Genomic DNA, 20,789 nt, shown 5'->3' with positions numbered 1-20,789 from the left:
TTTAATTCTGAAAAATGGGAACATATAGGTGGTATAATTGACTATTGACTTTAAGTTAACAATGTCCATTGGAGTCAATGTAAGGGTGATGTTAAGACACAACTGAGCTCCTGGATAATGTCTTAAAACTAAGAAGCAAATGGGACAAGTGCTAATCCACTGAATGTTCTATAACACTAACTAGGCTAGGGGTAAGTAATTGTCCCACAAGCGACTGGAATGTCTTATGGTATGCCAGAGCATTTAAGGTTAATAACTCAGTTAACCTCCTGCCCCCTACTAACTAGATTTATTAAATGCCAAGGGAGTCAGCAAAGTATTAAGCTTAGTTTGGATATAATTACTTTCAAATGGAAAAAAAAATTGCCACAAAAACAAGGACTTCCGGTATAGCCAAACTCAAACCTTCAAATTTTCAACTGTAATTAGTATCTGGATCAAATATAAAGAAAACAAAATGGGCACAAACCTGACACTTGATTAATCAGGACTTGATAACAAACACAAAGACTGCATTTTACAAGGATTAGTTGCACTTCTAACTTTAACTGCCCCTGATTTAATGGTACCCATTGACCTCAATAATGAATGATTCATGTTACATCAAAGCCATCTGGAGAACGTGAATGAAATTGAACTAGGATATAGGCTTTCATATGATAACAAATTTTCCTTCCCCTCCTTTCCCTTTCTGCTATTTGAAAAGAAAAGGTAATAAAATTAAAGGAGAGAGTTTTTCATACTGAAAGTGTAGTCCAATGCTCATTTTGAATAACAACTTTACTATTTCAGTGATAAATACAATAAGAATAACAACCCATGAGTGCCACAGACTTTTATAACTTCTTTAGCAATGACTTCACCTTTCTCTTCTCCTGGGTCTCATTACTATGAGTATCGGCAGGCATCCTTCTTACATGGTAATTCAAACTCTTCAGCTACATAAAACAATGACCATGATAACAATGTTTCAAAGACAAAAATGCAGACGCAATTAATACTTGGAAAAAGGCCTACCTGAATGCTGGCGGTAGAGCGATTCTTACGGGTTGTGGTAGTCGCCATTGTAGTAGTGGTTTCCATGACAGTAGTAGACATTTCTGGTGGCATGGAGGTCGTCTGTGTTGTTCCCAAAATTGATGGGACTTCTCCAACCAGCCGAACACTTCCATTGATTTTAATATTGGGGTTGTTCTCAGCTGCCATGTTCAGTACTTTCAAACCATCATAATAGAGCCCAGAGAGTTGGCCTTGGAAGAGGCGTCCTTTGTCCTTTCCACCAATGGCTATTTGCGCCTGAGTGTTGAAGATGGTTAACTGCCGGCCTAGTGGGTTGGGTGGAGGAAACATTATTATTCTCATACATTTTCCCTGTTTGCCTTACCTGGTCTGAATGGACCAGGCATCATAACAGGCTTCCTTGAGCAACTGAAGGGGAGGAAAAAATAGACAACAAAACCTCAGTACTGACATTAGCAAGTAACATTTCATTATGGTTATCTCTTCCACTGTCTAGCTGAAAATCTTTGATAACTTGAACAATCAAGTCTCTCTTTCTTTATAGTGAGGAAGAAGAAAACTTGGTTCAATGATAAGAGGTATTACAGTCTTCTTGGGTATATAATTGTGGATGACAGAAAGAAACACTCAAATCAGGTGATGACCAGCATAAATTACAGATACCTACTGCATTAATTTTTAAAGCTATGAAGTAAAATAATGAGAATGAAAAGAATTATATATGGCCAAAAAAACTCAGTGAGGTGACTCAGAAAACTAAATTTAAAAACTAGGTCTGATAATTAAATTAGCTGAAATTAAATTTTAAGAGACTTGGATTCATTGCATACTTGTAAAAATGAACTACTAGTCACCAAACATATCATTTCTCATCACCAAACATTTCCTATAAATCTTCATAGGGCATAATATTCTATTTTCTGTTTAACAAAATCATGAGAGATAAATTCCTATCTCTATTAATTTGTTTTTAGGAGAATGGATTATGGACCCACAACTAAAGTATTCCCTCAGTATGAAATATAAGCATATTGGTAATGCTCCAGTCCTGGGGAAGTTATCCTTCAGATTTAATACATTTTTTTAAAGTGGATGGGTATTAATGATGAAAGCAACACACAAAACTCCTTAAAATGACATAGAGGTGTGTTAATGAGTTGAAGAGTATCAGTAGCTCACTTTATTTCGAGTTTCCACGTTGACACCGTTTATACCACTCTGAAAAGTATCAAAATAAAAAATCATACCAGTATAGAGTTTAGAAGAATGAAACCCAACTAAAATTACTCCCAACTCTTTCTACTTATAAAACTGTCTCTCAAGTACGAGATTTTTTTTCCCAAGAAAACTCAAAGGGCTTTTTAAAACTTATTGCAATTTATCAGAACAGCAACATGCTAAGGCCTTCTTTACTGTTATTTCTCCAGATTAATTCATCTTGCTTTTACATATGAAGAAAGGAAAAAAGAAAGACGTATTAATGGAATTAAATATATGCCTTCTGAATTTTTCTCCACTTAGTGATCAAAAAATGCTCCACTCATTCTTAATCTAATCACATGAATTACCTTAGCTAGAAATAACTAGAAACAATTTTGTTATTTCTGGCTACTTAATAAAAAGGAGAGTGTTTTAACAACTGAATTTTTTGCTTTATAATTTTCAATATGAATAGAGGGATAATGTCATGTTTGGGCTTTAAAAATCTACCACTATTATATGGTCTTCAAGGCTATACAATGTTGACCTATCCTTGAATTCCTGGTGTATAATGTGAAATACCTTCTCAATGTGTAATGATGAAAGAAATGGAAGTGGCAGAGAAGAGAATGCTCTTCTGTCAGAGGAAACTCCTTAGACAAGAGTTAATTCTGCTCACTGGGTGACTCATAGTGCCCATTAATCAAGAATGATTTCTAAATAATACCCCTCCGGAAGCTTTCAACACTGCAGTATGGTGAATTGGCCAGAGAATTTTGTTACAGTGAAAATGATCTGTACTTTATAAAAATCTCCAGAATCCGAAAATGGGATCTCCTGGCCTTAATGATTACAGAATTACCCGGATCCCAAGGGTGCAATCAAAACAGATCTCATAGATTACCATCATTTTCTCAGCAATTCATTTAGTGTGTTGTGCATATGCATCATTGTCTGTATTTTGTCCTCTGTCCTCTTCACACAAGATGCAGCAGAAAGTTCAATGCATAATAACACTAAGTAATCTGCTGGAGTTCATACCTCTTTACTGTTTATTGTTAATGGTTGTCTTTTTGTTTGTTTGTTTGTTTGTTTGTTTTCTGGAAGCCCTGAGCTTACTACAAAAGAAATGAAATGATGGAATGGGAAAATAAATTCTCCCTCAACCCCACAGAGGCATTTGAAGCAGCTTAACATAATAAATTAGAAGCAGCTGCCTAGTAGAAGATTTCTAGGATAAAAATTCAGTGTCTTACATTAGATAGCCTTAATGCCAAGAGATACCTTCTGTACACACAACTGCTGGCCAATCATGATATTTATCCATCTCTTTATTTTGTTTATAGTTCAGCACTGGTGATAAGTTAACAGTTATACTTGATTACCGGTAGAAAATCTCACATTCTAATATTCTTGAAAATACTTCACATAGATAACCTCTATAATAGTTTCTCATCTTATTTCTCCAGTGGTGTTATTATGCCAATGCTTACAAATAAAAAGAGGGTCAGAGAAAACTGAAATGCAAAGCCGAATTACACTGGCTAGAGATGATGAGTCTCCTTCATTTCAGTTGCCATCATTCACTCCACAAAGTGCTCTTTGCCTGTTCAAGACTGACCCAAGCATCAGGAAAGGCAAGGCAGGTTTCCTGGGCTGCAAGATTAAACTGCCCCTCTACTCTGACTACAGCTACTTTCCCAGAGAGATCTGACTCATCACCTCTTGAGAATAAGACCCTGGTGGACTGCGACAGTAAAGGGGGTTCTCTATGTTTCAGTTTTTCATCTTGCCATAGGAAATGTTGGTTTTTCTGTTTGCTTGTTTGTTTCATGGTCTGTTTCTGGCTAGATCTGCTTTTCTGCTGTAGTAAAACCCTTTCCTAGCCCCCTGTACCTTGGATTAGGTGGTTAATGGCAAAGCAAGCAATCAGTAAAGGAATAGTAGAGCACTCTCAGTGTGTTGCCATCCCTTCTTCTGATCAATTTATCTCTCAGATAAACAGGGGTTAGTGAATAACAGAAATAACAATCACTTCATTCCCTATGAAGAATGTGAAGAACTCAGACCAGTTTCTTTTTATCATTTGCCCAAGATTTCACAAAATCAATGCCAGATCTCATTATTCTCATTATTTTCACTCATGGCTTATGATCAGATTTTTATAATAACTGATAATAACTGACCATTATATGTACATAAAACATATATATATACACACATACACATATGCATATTTATGTATATATATCCTAATCTGAGAACTATTTTATCTTTCTTAATACAAAATTTTGTTATAACACCAGTACAGGAATTGTAGCAGGTTACTTTTTGTTTTAGATGCCCATCCTCTTAGAAGTCATTAATTATTACCTCATTTGGACACCAAGTTCACATACTGCTTAAATTAAATCTTTGCATGTCTCCAGTCAGTGTTGCACAAAGACTAATTAATTAAACCTCAGAACACCGTTGGGGAATAGGCAGTATTATTTTTCCTGTCCTCAGATGGGAAATCTGAGATATAGAGAGGTTAAGTGGATTGTCTAAGGTCAGAAGTTAGTCAATAGTAGACAGAGTCAGAAAAGAGACTTGGGAAAGGTATGACCCATTTCTCCTCCCCAGTGACAGAAATAACTCCAAAGAGGCATTCCAAATACTTCCAAATGCATCTGTCTAATCATCCATCTATCTTTACCCTTTATATTCATTGTCTTTACAAGTCTTTGGTATATTTTATTCCTCTTGAAGGGAGGGTTAGCTAGGCAGAGGAAGAGGTAAGACAATAGAATGAATAGATGTTACTCACCCAAATTACAACAAACATTTTTTTTCAGCGAACAAAATGTAGAAGAGAAACTCACGGTTTGAAAATAATTCTTTTCAATATTATATGCATATATAATCATACACATATTTAATTAAGAAACTAGGATATCTTCCCCCATCCCACCTCAACCACCCCTCCCCCCATCCCAACCCCTCAACTTGTATATTTGAAAGCATCTTTTTATGTGAAAGCCAACGGATAACAATTCTATTGTAAGAAAAACTAAAAGCCTATTAATAACTTTATAATGGTTTATACAAATGAAAATGCCTGGCATGCTATTAAACTTAGACTTAAAAGGCAATGGAGTAAAATAAAATATTATTAACATAAAATTGAAAGAAACAAAAAAGTTTCTCAGGCACATGAGACTCAGACATGCATCTAGTTTGCTTTTCCTGTTTAAAGTGAGGCAATCATTGTCTTCAATGTTAAAGGGACTTTATGAGCTGATGATTACTAAACAAAATTATTTGCTTTTTAGAGTTATTCTTATTTTTAATTAGACCACATACATTAAAAACAGGGCAAACAGTTAAGACTCCGTGAGGATTTTCCACGTTTAAAGGTCTGAATGTCTTCCTCCAACTTAAAACTGTAATAGTCCTTTGCTCTTTAAGTTGTATACTAAGTAATATACCTGGTTACTTCTTCTATATAACTCAATGAAATCTCTACAAGTGTTAAGAGCTCCCTTAAGATGTTGAGACAAGAGTAGTTTATATTGGCTCAACAATAACAAAAAAGAGTAAATATCTTCTTAGAGACTTTTTTTTTTGTTGAAAGACAATGGTTTATTTCCTAACAGCTAGAAGCTACACAGGAAAATTCTAACATCAGTTATAACCGCTGCCCTCTTTTATTAACAGTGGTTGTTGTCTCCAGCAAATCAGAGACTGCTGTTTTGCCTTTCATGAACCTTTCCTTTTCCAACTCGTTATATTAACTACTTACACTTTTGTTGCATAAAACATCAAATACACAAGGGTATCCACACAACCAAAGTGTAAAATAAGTTTGTGTTTGTTTTTAGTTTCAGTCAGCAACTAGGACACAATTAATCTCTTAGAAAATAATTTTGCCTCTGTAGGTTTTAAAGGCAAAATTCATCTTTTTCATCTTTTAAGAACAAATGTTAAAAAAAATGCTCCCCTTATAATATTTGTTTTAAGTAGTTTAAGTTACAAGAGTCAATCTATGGTTTTTTGTTTGTTTGTTTGTTTTGTTAACCATGCTTCAAGCCAAAACAGCTTCAAGGTGTAAGTTTAAAAAGCACTTTTGAAACTTCTTTAGAAAGCTTTGGTGTAAAAGGTAATTTAAAACAAATTAATAAATAATGTCATGCAGTGGTTAAATTGCCATAATACATTTCTGTTTTAGAAGTTCCTGGAATTTCTTGTTTGTGTTTGTCATGCTGATAGCAGGCTAGAAGTTAGTCCCTTTAACTGTATTTTAATGGCAATGTATTATAGCATGATTTATCAACATATGGCAGGTGGAAGCTGACACAAATTATAATGAAAATTAAAACAGTCATTTATGCAGCAGGCGATTATCATTTAAGGAACATTTATTTGCAGGCTTTAAAAATGAGGGTTTAGGATCAAATGATTTTAAAATGAAAGTTTTAATGACGGTTACCTTTTTCCTGCAGCCACTCCTCTACAGGCCGATTATATTTGAAGGGGATTTTCTGTTTTACCATTTGGAAGCGTTCATTATCAGTGTTGCCTTTAAAGTTTAAAAAACAGCTTAAAGAACAATCTGAAAAGTCAATAAGTCATTAAAAAACATCCTAGGTTTTTTGGTTTGTTTTATGAAGTTTTTAGAGATAGATATCAATTTATCTTTAGTAGAGGTGGAGTTGAAGTCACTCTGCCCTTGGTCGATAGGTTTAAAGGTCCGGTTAGTCTTAGCCATGCAGTACTCCATCATGTTTTAGAAAAGTGGCACGGAATGGGAATCCTTAAGTGGTTTGGCTGTTTTATCTTCACTCTCTCTCTGTCTCATCTCAACCAAACCTTAATTGGGCCAGTTGAGGCACAAGGATCTCCTTGACCCATGAGTAATTTAGCTGTCAGATCAGTTTCACGTCTGAGAGGGAACCCTCACTCCACAGTCAGGCAAGCTCCACTATTAATCTACTGTATTCCCATCAGAAACACAGGGCCATGTCTTTTCTTTTCTTCTCCTCTCAAGTGTTTGCAACGGCTTTATGTTCTGACAGAGGGAAGGCAGAGAGGACAATTTAAGCCTTGATGGCCAAGGGAGACTTCTTATTCCATAAAGGGTGTCCTTGCATCTCACTACCTATGTCAAAGAGGTAGATCAGTACGGATAACCTTTTATATCACTGTCTTTCCAGATTTGTTCCACATTTGTAAAAATAAGGAAACTCAAAAGTCTGGAAATAGAGATAATTATAAATATAGGGATATAACATTTGTAGCCTTTTGAGCACCTATATTTTATAATAGACACTGATTTTGTATATTTTTAGCCTCCCTCCACTTCCCTCCCTTCCTCTCTCCCTTACCTTACTATGAGAGGGCCTTCCTGCATAAGCATCCATTCATAAAGCCTGTTAGGAATACTTCTTCCAAGCATGAAATATCTAATTAGTTTCAAGGCTCAAACATAATGGTTTTAACTACTAGTATGCCTCCCTCTTCCTTCATAACTGTTATTACCACTGCTGAATGGTTTCCATAATTAGGACAGACTTGGAGAGTGGTACTGTGGAGATACACCCTTAATGAATATGCTTCAAATAACAAAATGATGAAGCCATGCCTTGGGAACTGTTCTATCTCATCAACCAACCTCACATTGATCTGGCAGAAATTAGTGAATTGTAATTCATTACTTTGATTCACAGGCCTATATTGCAACTTGGGGAACTCCATTCCAAATTACCAATATTAAAAATGAAAGAAAAATCTCAAACCAGGTGGCCTGGAAACAATTTACAAAGAAATCTTAAAGCCATAAAGAATATTAGAATTGCATATAGCATCAGACCAAATGAATAGGGGCATGCTAAAGCATTTCAATTGCAGGGCCATCTCCATATAGGAGTCATTATTGGCTGGGAAGATTCCACCTGGGAATAAACTTGTACCTACCTTCTGTGTTGGGAAGGTGGGGGTGTAGGATGGGAAAAGGGTAGCAATACTGGAGGATGTTCACAAGGTTCCCCATTCACTTCTCATATAGACAAATTATTCTAAGAAGCTGACTCATATCTTTACTACCAGGAATTTTAAAAATAAGAACTTATAAAACAGGCAACTATGAATCTGCTTCTAGCCTATGTTTTGGGACCGTATCTGGTTGGTACAGGGTATAACACATTAATGTATCAAAAAATAAAATGCAATAAAAACAATTAACAGTTTTGAATTGCAGTGGATAATTTAAAATTTTCCTCAAGGAATCATTTCTCATAGAAAACAATGGAGAGGGCAGGCAAGGAGGAAAAAGAGAAAGACAACTTAATTTCTTGGTGCTTCAATAGCCCATGGTGAAAGACTATAGCTATTGATTAGAGATCATTATAATAGTCTACCTTGGTAGGTCTTGGTACAACATTCTATTCATTAAAAATAAAGTTGGGTAAACTTTTTAGATATTTTCATAGAAAAAGAACGTGTACCTTTTTGAAACAAACCTACATCTGTAACTCATAATCCTACTCTACAGGTGGCAGATACCATAAAGGATTTCATTCATCCCCCAGGGTTTTAGACACAACAGAATACCATACTGAGAAAAGGTAACTGGCTTGGGCCAGATCTGTCTTGAATGTATCCTATACTTTGGGTTTTCTGTATCTGCCATTGTTGGCTACACATTAAATATATTAATGACCTTCATGCTACTCACTATGGAATAGATTAGTGAAGTCAATAGCAAGAATAAAGCTACATATTCTTAGCAAAATGCAGGGCAAAATCAGAAGTAACTAAAATTCCAAATGTCTAGAATTTAATTGCACCAAATTAATTAAGAAGCTGTATTAATTTACTTCCTCCAAATACTTAGGGCTCTTGGCCCTCCTAAGCATCCCCACCCTCATCATCTACTCTCTTTCAAATGTAAAGCACCATAGAAAATAATCTGGGGGCATGATACAGGCTAGAAAAAGAAATAACTAAGTTAGATAAACAGTAGGTGACATGGGGAAGGACAGCATGGCCATGATTCAACCTTAGACCCTTCTGAAAGTGACAGAAAGTCATTCTTCTCCACCTCAGCTTTAAAGACATTTAGAAAAAAGTTTTAAGTTTTCCACACCAGATTGATAATATCTGGCACTAAGGATAGCAATCTTGCATGCTGTTAAAAGTTGTGAAAGATGGAAGGTCATTTGGAAAACCAAATTTGTTTAAATTGCCGCATTAACATTGTTCTTAGTCTCTTTTCATGTTCTTGTTGGTTTTTATTTTAATTTATCTCAAACATTAGTAAGAACTATTTTAGAAACATGTGCATGAGAATGAATTATTTGCCCCATGCCTCATTTGCTAGTTGGAATGAAGAGCAAACAACCTTCTAAACATAAGTATTCTTACACAGGGCTACTCTAAAAGCTGAAAAAACCTCACCAAATTCACATACGTTCTTATAAAATCTTTAATGATATTCAGTCATACATTTCATATAGCAACAAGTATGCACATTTAAACAAAGTGTGAAATCAATTCTTCAACAGAAAGTGATGACTATACTCAAGAAAGAATGGCCTTATGAGTAGTAAAATCATAATATCATTAAAAGTAGGCATACGTGCATTACTAATTAGAGAAAAAATGTAATAACTTCATTTCTTAAGCACACTGAGAAATCTATAAATTGCACAAAGAGATCTTCAAATAAACCGTTCTTAAATTACTTCTGTGGATCCGACACATATATGGGACTGGATTTTGGAAAAAAACATATTAGTCACATTTTATTGTACTTAATTATATGTGTGTTTATTCCCATCTATTTTTGATAAGGGATTGAGAATGTTATACATTTGGCCTCTTCTGGTCATTTTTATTTGGCCCACTGGCTCTAATATCAAGTATTTCAATTCTTGGAGACATGTGCAACAAGCATATGCACTGTGGAATTATAATATTGTGAAGAACAGAATACTTTGAGGTGAAAGTATTGAAGCCCAACTGGTTCATAGTTCCAACCTTTACACTCCAACCTCACATTTTCCACTTTCGGTGAATCCACTTAGGATAAAAGGAAAAGGGAAAGACACGGAAAGCAAACTGACCCTTGAGTAGGCCTGAATATACATCAATCCCTCTTTAAGGTGAGACTCAAAATTTGTTAACAGTCTCCAAGGAATACACTTATTTCAAGTGAAAAACTGAAAAAATAGAGCTTTTGTGTAGCATGGAAAATAAATTTTACAACACTGTGCTTATGCTTTATTGGTCCAAACATGGGTCCTATTTAATTAGAAGGTATACTAATACTCTTAAAGCCATAATCAATACAGCATAGGAGTTAAGACCATGGGCTCTGGAGACAAATCTGGTTTTGAGTTCTAACTTTATCACTTATTAGCTGTGTGACCTTGGGCAAGTCATTTGGCCTCAGTTTCCCCATTTCTCAATTTACCATAGGACTTAGTATAGAATAACAGGGCGTATAGCATATTTAAACTATTTTATTAATATTACTCAACTCTTTTCTAATGATCAGAAGGAAGCTCATTAGTTCCATGGTGTGCTTCCCTCATCTCACTACCTTATCAGTCCTTCATTCAAAAGATGACCATATTCCATTTGGTCCCACAAAAGTCATCTTCCAAAGAGCAACTGACCATAGAAAATGTAACATCCTTAATATTCCCTTAAATCTCTTATCTATCACTTTATATGTTTCTGTATCTTCTAAAACATACTCAGCTAAACCCATTTCCAAAACAAAGTGGATTTCTAAAACCACTGAAAGTAAAAGAGCAATTCAGGCATTGACAAATGTGATTTCTTGGTCCAGCCACAGGTAATGATGATATACTGCTGCTAAGTTGAGAAAGAGTGGCTTAAAGGTTCTACCAATTTGCACCAGGCTGGCAGAAAGCACTTTCTTGTAGGTAGACTATTAATACCAGCTGAGATGTTGTCAAGCACATGGACATGCTAATAGGAATATCCTAACAACGTTCATCTGTGCAAAATGAATGCCAAAGGTATTTTTGAATTTTGTCTTGAGCCCTGAAATAACGGAGGAAAAATATTTTCTTTATTGCTTTGTTGACACTAAAAAATCAGACTGTGGGTCTAATGAACACTCAAAGAATAAATGCTATGTATTAAAACCAGAGGCAAAAGAAAATCAATGTAGTGGTACTGCTGCCCTCAAGTACTAGGGCAGTTTAGAGGCTCTTGCCATGTGTCTTTCCCCAAAGAACGCTTTCTAAGTTTCAGAGAAAGTATATGACACTGAAGGAAGGGAACTCCAGAAACTCTGAGCTTGGCTCGAGTCACATTTCTGGCATTATCCCAGGCCAACTCAGAGTCAGAGGAGGGAGGTGTTGCGCACCCAAAGGCCATCTAGAATATTTGGCCGCTTGTAAGTGATAGATGGATCTCAGCAAAGAACTAATATCTTGTATTTATAAAGTGCCTTTCGACCAAGGAGCTCAAAATGCAATTATAAGCATCATCTCATTAATCCTCACTACACACCTTTGGGGCAGAAGAAAAAAGAACTATTTATATGTTGCGAGCCTTGATCCTTCAATGTGCCAAAGTAAAGAAATGAATGTCTTGGAACAGAAAACTGATCGGCTTGGGGGAAGTAAATTAATAGATCCAGAGAACAAGGGAATTGTTAAGTAAGGGAGCTTTTAAAGGGGTTCCTTGAGCCAGGGAGACCCTGGAAAGAAGGGCAAATCACCCTGGCCTACACCAAGTTGGCTGATAAAGCTCACCTCTACATGTCTTGTGGATATGTTCTGATAATGGCAAATATATACGGGTAGACAGTACCATTTTCTTCCTAAATTAAAGTTGTAGTATGGATTTACCAACTCTAGGCTGTGCTAGTTGAACTGTTTAAGCAAAGATGGCCCAAACATGAGTGAAAGGAACACTGGAGTCAGATGAACTTTGATTCAAGTCCAATCAGACATTTATCAGTTTTGTGAACTTGGGCAATTTATTTAATCTAGGTGAGTTTTGGTGTCTTCATCTGTTTTTTTTAAAAAAGGTATTATCTATGTTGCATGGTTTTATCCAAATTAAATGCAATATCTCAGGCAAGGGCTTAGCTTGTGGGGAGCCAAAAGAGGTTGGGTGTTGAGAGAGCCTTTGATTTATTTTAATTCTTAGGATCTTTCCCTAACACTTGTCTAAGGCTTAGAAAAGAAAGTTCTTTCTCCCAGTAAGGAGGCTGAAACAGCATGGGGATGGGAGTGAGTGTAAATCCTCGCCTTGACAGCCTTCCAAAACATTTTTCAGTCTTGATAATTTCATTGAGCTCTAGCCTCTGCCTATGTTGTCTCACTGATGAGCCTGTAGATATTTAGTTATCATGTCCAAATATCTTTTTTTTTTTTCTCTGAGATGGGCAGGCTGGAGTGCAGTGGTGTGATCTCGGCTCACTGCAGCCTCAGCCTCTCGAGTAGCTGGGACTATGGGCATGTGCCATCATGCCCAGCTAATTTTTAGTAGAAATGGGGTTTCACTATGTTGGCCAGGCTGCTCTCGAACTCCTGACCTTGTGATCCGCTCACCTCGACCTCCCAAAGTTCTAGGATTACAGGCATGAGCCACCACGCCTAGTCTATCATGTCCAAATATCTTATAGACTATGGAATGGGAATGAAACCATGCTAGAGATGTAACCCTGGTATATTATGTCCAACTGTCCAAATGTTCATGCCCTATTCCTTGACCTTTGTTGCTGGTTGAATATACATGTTTTGTGCATACATGTTAATATTAGACTTCTCTTTCACACCCTAAACAAATCAAAGATCCATTTCTGCTGAGGTATTATGATACTAAAATGATTTACTTTGATGCAATAATTACAACATATATTACCAATCATTATCCTTTCTCTGTACTTTGAGGCCATTTGTAACTCACTTCCTGAAGCTCATTTCTCCTAGGGTTTCTCTTCATCAAGGATACTTTCAATCCCAGTTAGGTTAATAAAACTAGGCCCAGGAGATTGCAACCTCTTTATTCATTCCTATAATTTAAGAGAATATTTTCAAGCAACTTCAAATGAAACTTTCTTCAGTATGCCAGGTCAACCTGGCACCAATTCTTTATTTAAGACCCCCTCTCAAAAATGCCATGTTATAAATTAACAAAACATAAACTGACCATAACATTTGCTTTCCTTCCTTAAATGTTGTCACTTTCTTTCCTTCTATAATTATTCTGAAATGTACACTGAAGCTACAGTAGTTGATTTCAATGTCTGAATTTTGTCTAGTTCCTTTCTGGTAACGATGCTTAGTTTTAGCCATGTCTTAGTGCATTTTAAGTTTTAGTTTCTTCATATTTAAAAGGGGATCATCATAATAATTGCAACATGGGATTGTTGTGAGAATTAAAAGGAAATGTATATGTAAAGCATGTTGCAAATCTGTGGCACATAATAATCCCTCAATATATGATTTGTTACAACAAGTGCCTGATTCGGAAGAGGTAAACTAAAAAGAAGGCAAACTCCACAAGAATTACTTCTCTACAGAATTTTTGTATCAAATATTTTCAAATATCCTTTTCAAAATAAAGCTTTAATGTTTGCTCTTCAGCCGTTTGACATGTGATCCCTTCAAGATTTCCCCAGGTGCCTTTCCTCTTATCACTTATTTCCTCCTTGCTGCAAAAGCCACACAGTGTTATTTTGGGGCTCACTCTTCCCCGTGATCCATGCCTTCCCACGTGTCCACCCTCTGTGTGATCTCCGCTTCCCTGTAATGTTGTTCTTCCTTTTATTTCTATCTACCCTCGTCCTCCCACTCCCCATCCCCATCTCCTCTCATTCCTCTCATGTTTGGTTTTTTATTTCTAAGTGGAGAACATCAAACTAATGCTTTTGAAGCCAGAATGCCAGAATATTTGATGTTTTTTTAAAAAATTCTGTTCATTTAAACATACATATGTGGTGTCCCCACACAGCTCAGAGGACAGGGAGGAGGTTTGTGAGGACAATTTCACTGCACAAACACAGGAACACAAGAATATTGTCATCCCGTGAACAGGGAAAGTCATGCCATTATTAATATCTCTGATGCTCAAGAAACTTATGACATAGTAATCCTTCCCTTTAGATCTGATAGAATTGCCAGTGTATATAAATTGCAGACATTTTAGACCAACCTTGAACCCCTATGCCTAAGAACGAATTTATTATTCCCAAAAGATCTAAAAGTAACAATTACTTTTCTAGTCACCACCCACAGGAGGCCTGACTATTACACTGATTTGCAACTGTTGCTTAAACAACCACATCATAATAAATGTGTACCAATTTTTGGTCAAATGAAACACTGGAGAAGTTTTATATATCAGTCCTGAGTTTAAGAGATTCATCCTATTATACAATGTAAAATTTAGGACACTTTTCCCAAACTAGTTTTCTATTCTGACTGACTCCTGTTAATTATTTCTAAGCGAACATTAAAGGGGCTTAGAATTCAAGTTCGTTTAGCACTTCTAATGTTATTCATCTAAGACCCAGAAATTAGAGTTTCTTTGAAGAACTCTATTACCATTTCCTCACCGTGTGAGGGGTGGAAGGGGACTGGATTTTCATATTTAATTTGTTGGTATTCGTCCTTATAGTCTGAAGGAAATTCTTTTTGGTAAAGAATATATTAGTGACAGATGTAGATGTCCATTTAGGGAGTGAAGGAATTTCAGGTAATCACAAAGGTCCCTCTTTAAAGTAAATGCTTTCCCATTTTATAATTAAACAAAAACAGTTTCCAGGAGTAGAGTTTGCTGGGATTTATAGCTTATAATTTGAAAGAAGGAGCCCATAATTTTTAGGTTGTGGAGACCTCAAAGACCATCTAAGAAATATATTTTCTCTATTTTGATGTTTCTCAAACTTCTGCTTAGAACATCATTAGAAAAAGAACTCCTAGCAACAAGCAAGCATCAGAGAGTATCGATCTTGAAGACAACTTTCTCCCCATAAAGTTAATAATTAAAGAATTGTCTACACTCCTATTTGTTCGGCTGCATAGAATTTTTAAGGCGTCTCAAAAATTAAACCAGCTGGCAGCCATGTATCATTTAGTGCAAGATTCAAAGGTCAGATATACACTATTAAAATGTGATACAAGAATCAAAATTTTCCCAGAGAAGAAATAACCTCAGGGGATGCAGTAGTTGTAGTATATCTTGAATTCATATAATGCCTCGTTAATTCTACTTGGCAAATTAATTCAAATTGATTTGTTTGTGAGAACTGCAACATGGCCTCAAATCTGGCTACAAACAACGGATAATGATAAACAACAAAGTACTGATCTCAGAGAAATATCTAGAGAAAAGTATGGATCAGCATGGGGGCTGTTTTATAACATAACTGTCTTAGTTTAAAAAGAAAAGAGGAAAAGAGGAAAGGGAGAACATACCCTATACAAATATAAGACATTTTACAAATAACACTGATAGATCGTAAATGCCAAAAGCAAAGGAAAATAAAATATTTGAAAGCATCCAAGGGAACATGAATGTGGATAATTTTTTAAATGGGCATTTCATTTAAAAAATCAATTTGACTTAAAGCAAAATGATCAGACATGGAGAAAAGGAAAAAAAGTAAGGCTTGGGATATGGCAGAAAGAATCAAGATTAATTTCAAAAAGCCATGTACTAAAGAAAAGAAAGGACAATCCCTTAGTGAAAAGTACTGATTTCCAACCTCAGATTGAGACCTGAATCAGGGTTGGAAGGAGAAAATTTATGAGGGAAATATGATTATTAGAACCAGAGACTTTCTTCTTTTCCAGTGTGTTAAATTGAAAAAATAATAGCTACAATCCCATTTCAAAATCTGTCTCTTGGCAGTGAGACTGTTACTCCTCTCATGATAGTTTGAATCTGTCTTTTCACCCTTGGGGTTCTGGGTGGGCTGTGGGACTTGCTTGGGCTTATGGGCCACTAGCAAATGTGATATAAGCAGAGGCTTGAAGAGCCATCTGTGTATGAATGCTTGCCCTTGCCTGCTGCGTGCACCTGAGATTGCCATGTGAACATCCATGAGAAAAGAAACCCAGACATGTGAACCTACTCAGCCATCTGAGCTGAGGCCCCAGAGGGGTACATAAGGCCATCAAGATCATCTAGCTCCATCCAAGCCAACCCAGAAGAGAAAAAAACACCCACATGACCCATGGAAATGTGAGCCCATAAATAACGAAGTTTTGGAGTGGTTTGCAATGCAGCGAACCTAAATGATATAGCTAGGAATTCAGGAGATCCAGGAAGAACAAGGGTCTGAGAGTGGGTGAAGGAAGCACCATCTCCTATGAGGGTTTCCATAAAGGCTCAGCAGGAGGAGGAAAGCAGCTCTGTTGCAGTCTCTGGAGTCAAAGGTGTTTGTGTGGCAAAAGCCTTAGGGGTGCAAGGATGGAGACATGGACAGCTGGGCCCCTGTTGCCTATCCTTAGCCCTGTTCCTCTGTCTAAGGAAAGAATTACCAAATCCAAAAGAAGAGATGCAATAATGCAGTTCCTGAGAGGATAGGGTAAGGCTGAGGGAGCTGGGAAAGGGAAGGAAAATCGGAGAAAGGTTGATGCATGCGTTGATGCTTCTCTGATCCTTGATTCTAGACATAGACTAGGGGAAGGACAGGGAATGAGGTGGGGATTGACTCCAAGATAATAATGAGTAGAGTTAAGTAGCTCCCTAAAGGGACAAGGTGCTACTTATCTGACCTCCTTCTATCACTCTTTGGATGAGAATTGGAGAGAAGATCTCTAAGAACAGCAGGCTGAATTCTGAATTTACTAGTAAGACTTTCTGGCACCAAGACCTCTCACCCCATCAATGAATTTTTCATTCCATACATGATTTCATGGAGAGCACTGAAGGATTACCTTTTTTTTTTTTTTTTCCTGAGCAAACAGGGCCTTCACTTTCATCCTTAACCGTAACTTTCCCAAACAAAACCATTTATGTTCCTGCAGGGTGTGAATACCCTTTGATTACTAGTCATGAATACCCTACCTATACTTAGACTAGAAAGGCATTCCTCCACCACATTCCCTACTAACAAACAACAGTAAAAACAAACCAGAACTCTGATTAAAGATCAAAATTAGACACACGCACACAAACAGTCCTACTTTGCAACCTTAGTTTTATCTTTTTTTCTGTTGTTCTGTTTTGTTTTGAGACAGGGTTGCACTCTCATCGCCCAGGCTGGAGTACAATGGCAGGATCTTAGCTCCCTGCAACCTTCACCTCCTGGGCTCAAGCAATTCTCCCGCCTTCTCCTGCCTCAGCCTCCCAAATAGGTGCAACTATAGGCATGCATCTGTACGTGTGAGCCACTGTGTCCAACCTGCAACCTTGGCTTTTAAAAAGCAGTCACACTGCCTCTTCAGCCCCTTTTAAAGTTTATGGATTAGCAAAAAGCAGCCTTTTAAAACTCATTGAGAAGAGTTTAGAAATCATTTCCCTAGGATGTTATAGCTGATATTCAAGGGGCATTTCTTTAGCATGTGAATGGCAGCTAGACTCTAGAGCAAAGAGCCCAAAATGATCAAGTTCCAGGGACTAAGGGGTCAACAAAAGTAAGGACAATTAGCATTGCTAAATGCTGTGATTTACAATTCAAGTGACAATCATTAGAACAATCATTAGAAGTAACTTATAGTTATATCATGACTCAAATATTATTCACACTGTAAATGTGATGGCCAGAATAGCATTTTTTTTTTTTTAATTAGGGCTTTAAAAAAACACTTTTAAGAAAGTGGTCAATGATTATGTAAAATCCACAAATGTTAAATATTTATCTGGCACCCAGATTCCACTATTCTGCATTGAATATTAGTCCTTAAAGTATTTTTTTCCTATGAAATTAAAATCACTTTAGAAGCAGTGCTTTTTCTTTTGTAAGCTTTTTATTCCATTCTACTTCTGTAATTCCCTCCTTAACACACAATGAAACCAAACGTTGACATATCCTAAGTGCTCAAGAATACTCAAAAAGTTGACAACTATTGGCCACCTCAAAAGAGGGCAGGTATACAGCAAACCTTTATTAGCTTTGAAGGTTTAGATGTTCAGAAAGGTCCTTATAACCTTTATAATATTTGAGATATATACATAAAAATAGCAATACCTCTTCCTTCTTTTAGCTATTTAATATGACTTTATATATACTATTAAATCTTGGCTATCTGAAGAATATATCTAAAGATTATAGGTGATTTTACATTTAAAGATATTCACTGAATATTAACTACATGCTGAGGCAAAGGCAATACTTTTTATATTTGCCCATTGATGGGTGTGTGTGTATAGAGAGATTTTACAAATATCTCAAATGAAAGCATGCTTTTGTGTGTGCCATAGAACTTTGCACCTTGCAACAAGAAATAGCTCCTAGATATGAGATATAAGAAAAAAATCCATGATTTAAAGAAATGATTCAAAATAATTTCAACTGACATCCCTAATAATAAAAGATGTGAATGAAAAAAAAAATTTTTTTAAGCCAAAGAGGATAAATCAGACAGATCTATTATCTTGGTGGAAGAAAGATAAAGTGTCTCATTTTAAATTAGATGAATAAAATTAAACTAGTACATATTCTATAGAAATGTCTGAACCAAGCAGAGAAATGGACCAGGTGACCTAGTATTTTCACCATTCTAATTACTAGGTTCCTTTGAATTTCACTCTTTCAGAAACCTGCTTTTATCTTTGCAATAATGATCCAAGAGATTAAAAGAAGGCCTCTGAGTGACTTGATTTGCCTACTCAAGTTCATGCAGTAGCTATTGATGTACCATTGCTGTCTTGTCAAAAAGCACTTACAACATTAGTAAGTATAAGGTGTAATTAGGACAAGAGATGGACAGGTGAGAAGAAAGACTGCAGCCCTCTTGGTTTAATGTTTTTAATTCTGACTATCAGGGATGGTGACTTTTAAAAAATCACATTGGAATCCTCCCAAGTGCTTAGACTGCTGAACAAGGATTGGAATTTTTCATCTAACCCAAATCCAAGAATGCTGTCCAAAGATTTACTTTTGGTTGTGAATTATAGAGGATATACACTAAACATGGTGAATAGCAAAGACATATGTAGATCTCCTCTTTCCTTAACCTGGAGTTAAACCTGGTCTGATTGAATAATGGTTCAAATCCTATTATTCAGTTTCTACTGCAGAGATTTATAGCAATACTTTTAGAGGAGAATTTGAGCAGTTGCTATAAACAAAGGAAAGCAGGTATTAGAGTTGCTTCTGTCCTTACAGTTTGGCTATGTCAATTGGGACTTCACTTCCAAATGGCAGTGAGGTTTGAAAGTATACAGTAATTGCTCAAACTCTTGGTCTCTTTAATCAACAGCTTTCTTATTCTAAGTAGCTGCAGGGGCCAGTGGAGTAGGGGGAGGTTGGAAGAATGAGAGTGGTGAGTGGCACAAATCAAAGAATGGAAGCCAGAAGAGGGAGGAACAAAGTACAATTATACTGATTGTTTTATTTGACCAGAAAATTAAAGCCACTGTAACCTGACAGAAAGCTACAGTTATATAATTATGCATAAGAATAAGAATAAGCTAGATTTACTTTCTGAATAGTTCAATAATGTTTTGGCCTATGTGTTCATCAACGATATCTGCAACCACTATCTCATTTCAACAAGACCACTAGGAAGGTTGGCTTGGAACAAGTCTCTTAGAAGAATTACATACAACCACTGGAAATGGAAATAAAACAAGAGAATTGTCCGTGAAGGTCTGGGATCAGGGTTGGTCAGGACTCTCAGTTAATGTGTTGGCAAAGCACCTCACTCAGTTTAGTTGACTTATTTCAAGAACAGATCTATTAAGAGTATTCCAAAATTCCCTTTATAGACCTACTTGTAGCTCAAAATTCTGAGGTCATAGTGGGAGAAAGTCACAAAATGAAGCAAAACTGTTAGATTTCACTTGGTTTGCCTCCTCTAGGAGAGCTCAATTGCTCCCTGAGAACAATATATTTTCTTTCTGTGGATTGCCTTTATTTTTACTGATTCTAGAGATACGGTGCCACCCATACCACAGAAAAGATTCAGTAAAATAATCCAGCTATTCATTTTGTAAACCTAAAGGTATTTTCGTTCTATTTTAGTTTGTATTTTACTTACATAAATTTTTATTTTATTTGAAACAGTCAGCACCTCACAACAGTTTTACACAGGTATAAAAATGAAGTAATAAGATTTCTAAACCTTGGCTAAGATTGTAGATTTACTTTTTACATTTATATCTATATTAGATTTATATGTATTTTTCTGTCAGGGATACTGAAATCTTCTTCCTCCCATGTATCATTTTGTTTAATTGTACTTGGAAATCCACCCTTTGAGACCAATAGTCACCTTACTAATATAAAAAATATTTCAATAAAATCTTATTTGTTTCAATAAAGAAACATTTCTAAAGTAAAAGCTTCAAAGTGTTGTAGCAAATGATATTTTTCTTTTGTTATAAAAGTAAATTCTTTACAGTCAATGCTTGTCAAGGATGCTGTA

The 20,789-nt window shown here is 36.1% G+C and overlaps 1 protein-coding gene across 20 annotated transcripts in view; it reads right to left on the bottom strand.

Annotated features, from left to right (window-relative positions):
* NRXN3 (neurexin 3) overlaps window positions 1–20,789 on the bottom strand; it is a 1,700,445-nt gene that overhangs the window by 161,100 nt on the left and 1,518,556 nt on the right. For 10 of the 20 annotated variants that reach the window (XR_012091017.1, XM_073011214.1, XM_073011205.1 and 7 more), the window contains 2 exons: window positions 6,692–6,781; window positions 1,018–1,325 (listed from right to left, as the gene is read on the bottom strand). Coding sequence is in view for 19 of the 20 variants with exons in the window: in XM_073011214.1 (XP_072867315.1) it covers window positions 1,018–1,325; window positions 6,692–6,781 (398 nt within the window). In the remaining variant the exon portion in view is untranslated. The remainder of the gene's footprint in view (window positions 1–1,017; window positions 1,326–6,691; window positions 6,782–20,789) is intronic. The other 10 variants (XM_073011222.1, XM_073011221.1, XM_073011209.1 and 7 more) reach the window with 1 other exon arrangement.

This window comes from Chlorocebus sabaeus, chromosome 24 (genome assembly GCF_047675955.1).
Source record: "Chlorocebus sabaeus isolate Y175 chromosome 24, mChlSab1.0.hap1, whole genome shotgun sequence".
NCBI lineage: Eukaryota > Metazoa > Chordata > Mammalia > Primates > Cercopithecidae > Chlorocebus > Chlorocebus sabaeus.
This window is presented reverse-complemented; position numbering and strand designations above follow the sequence as displayed.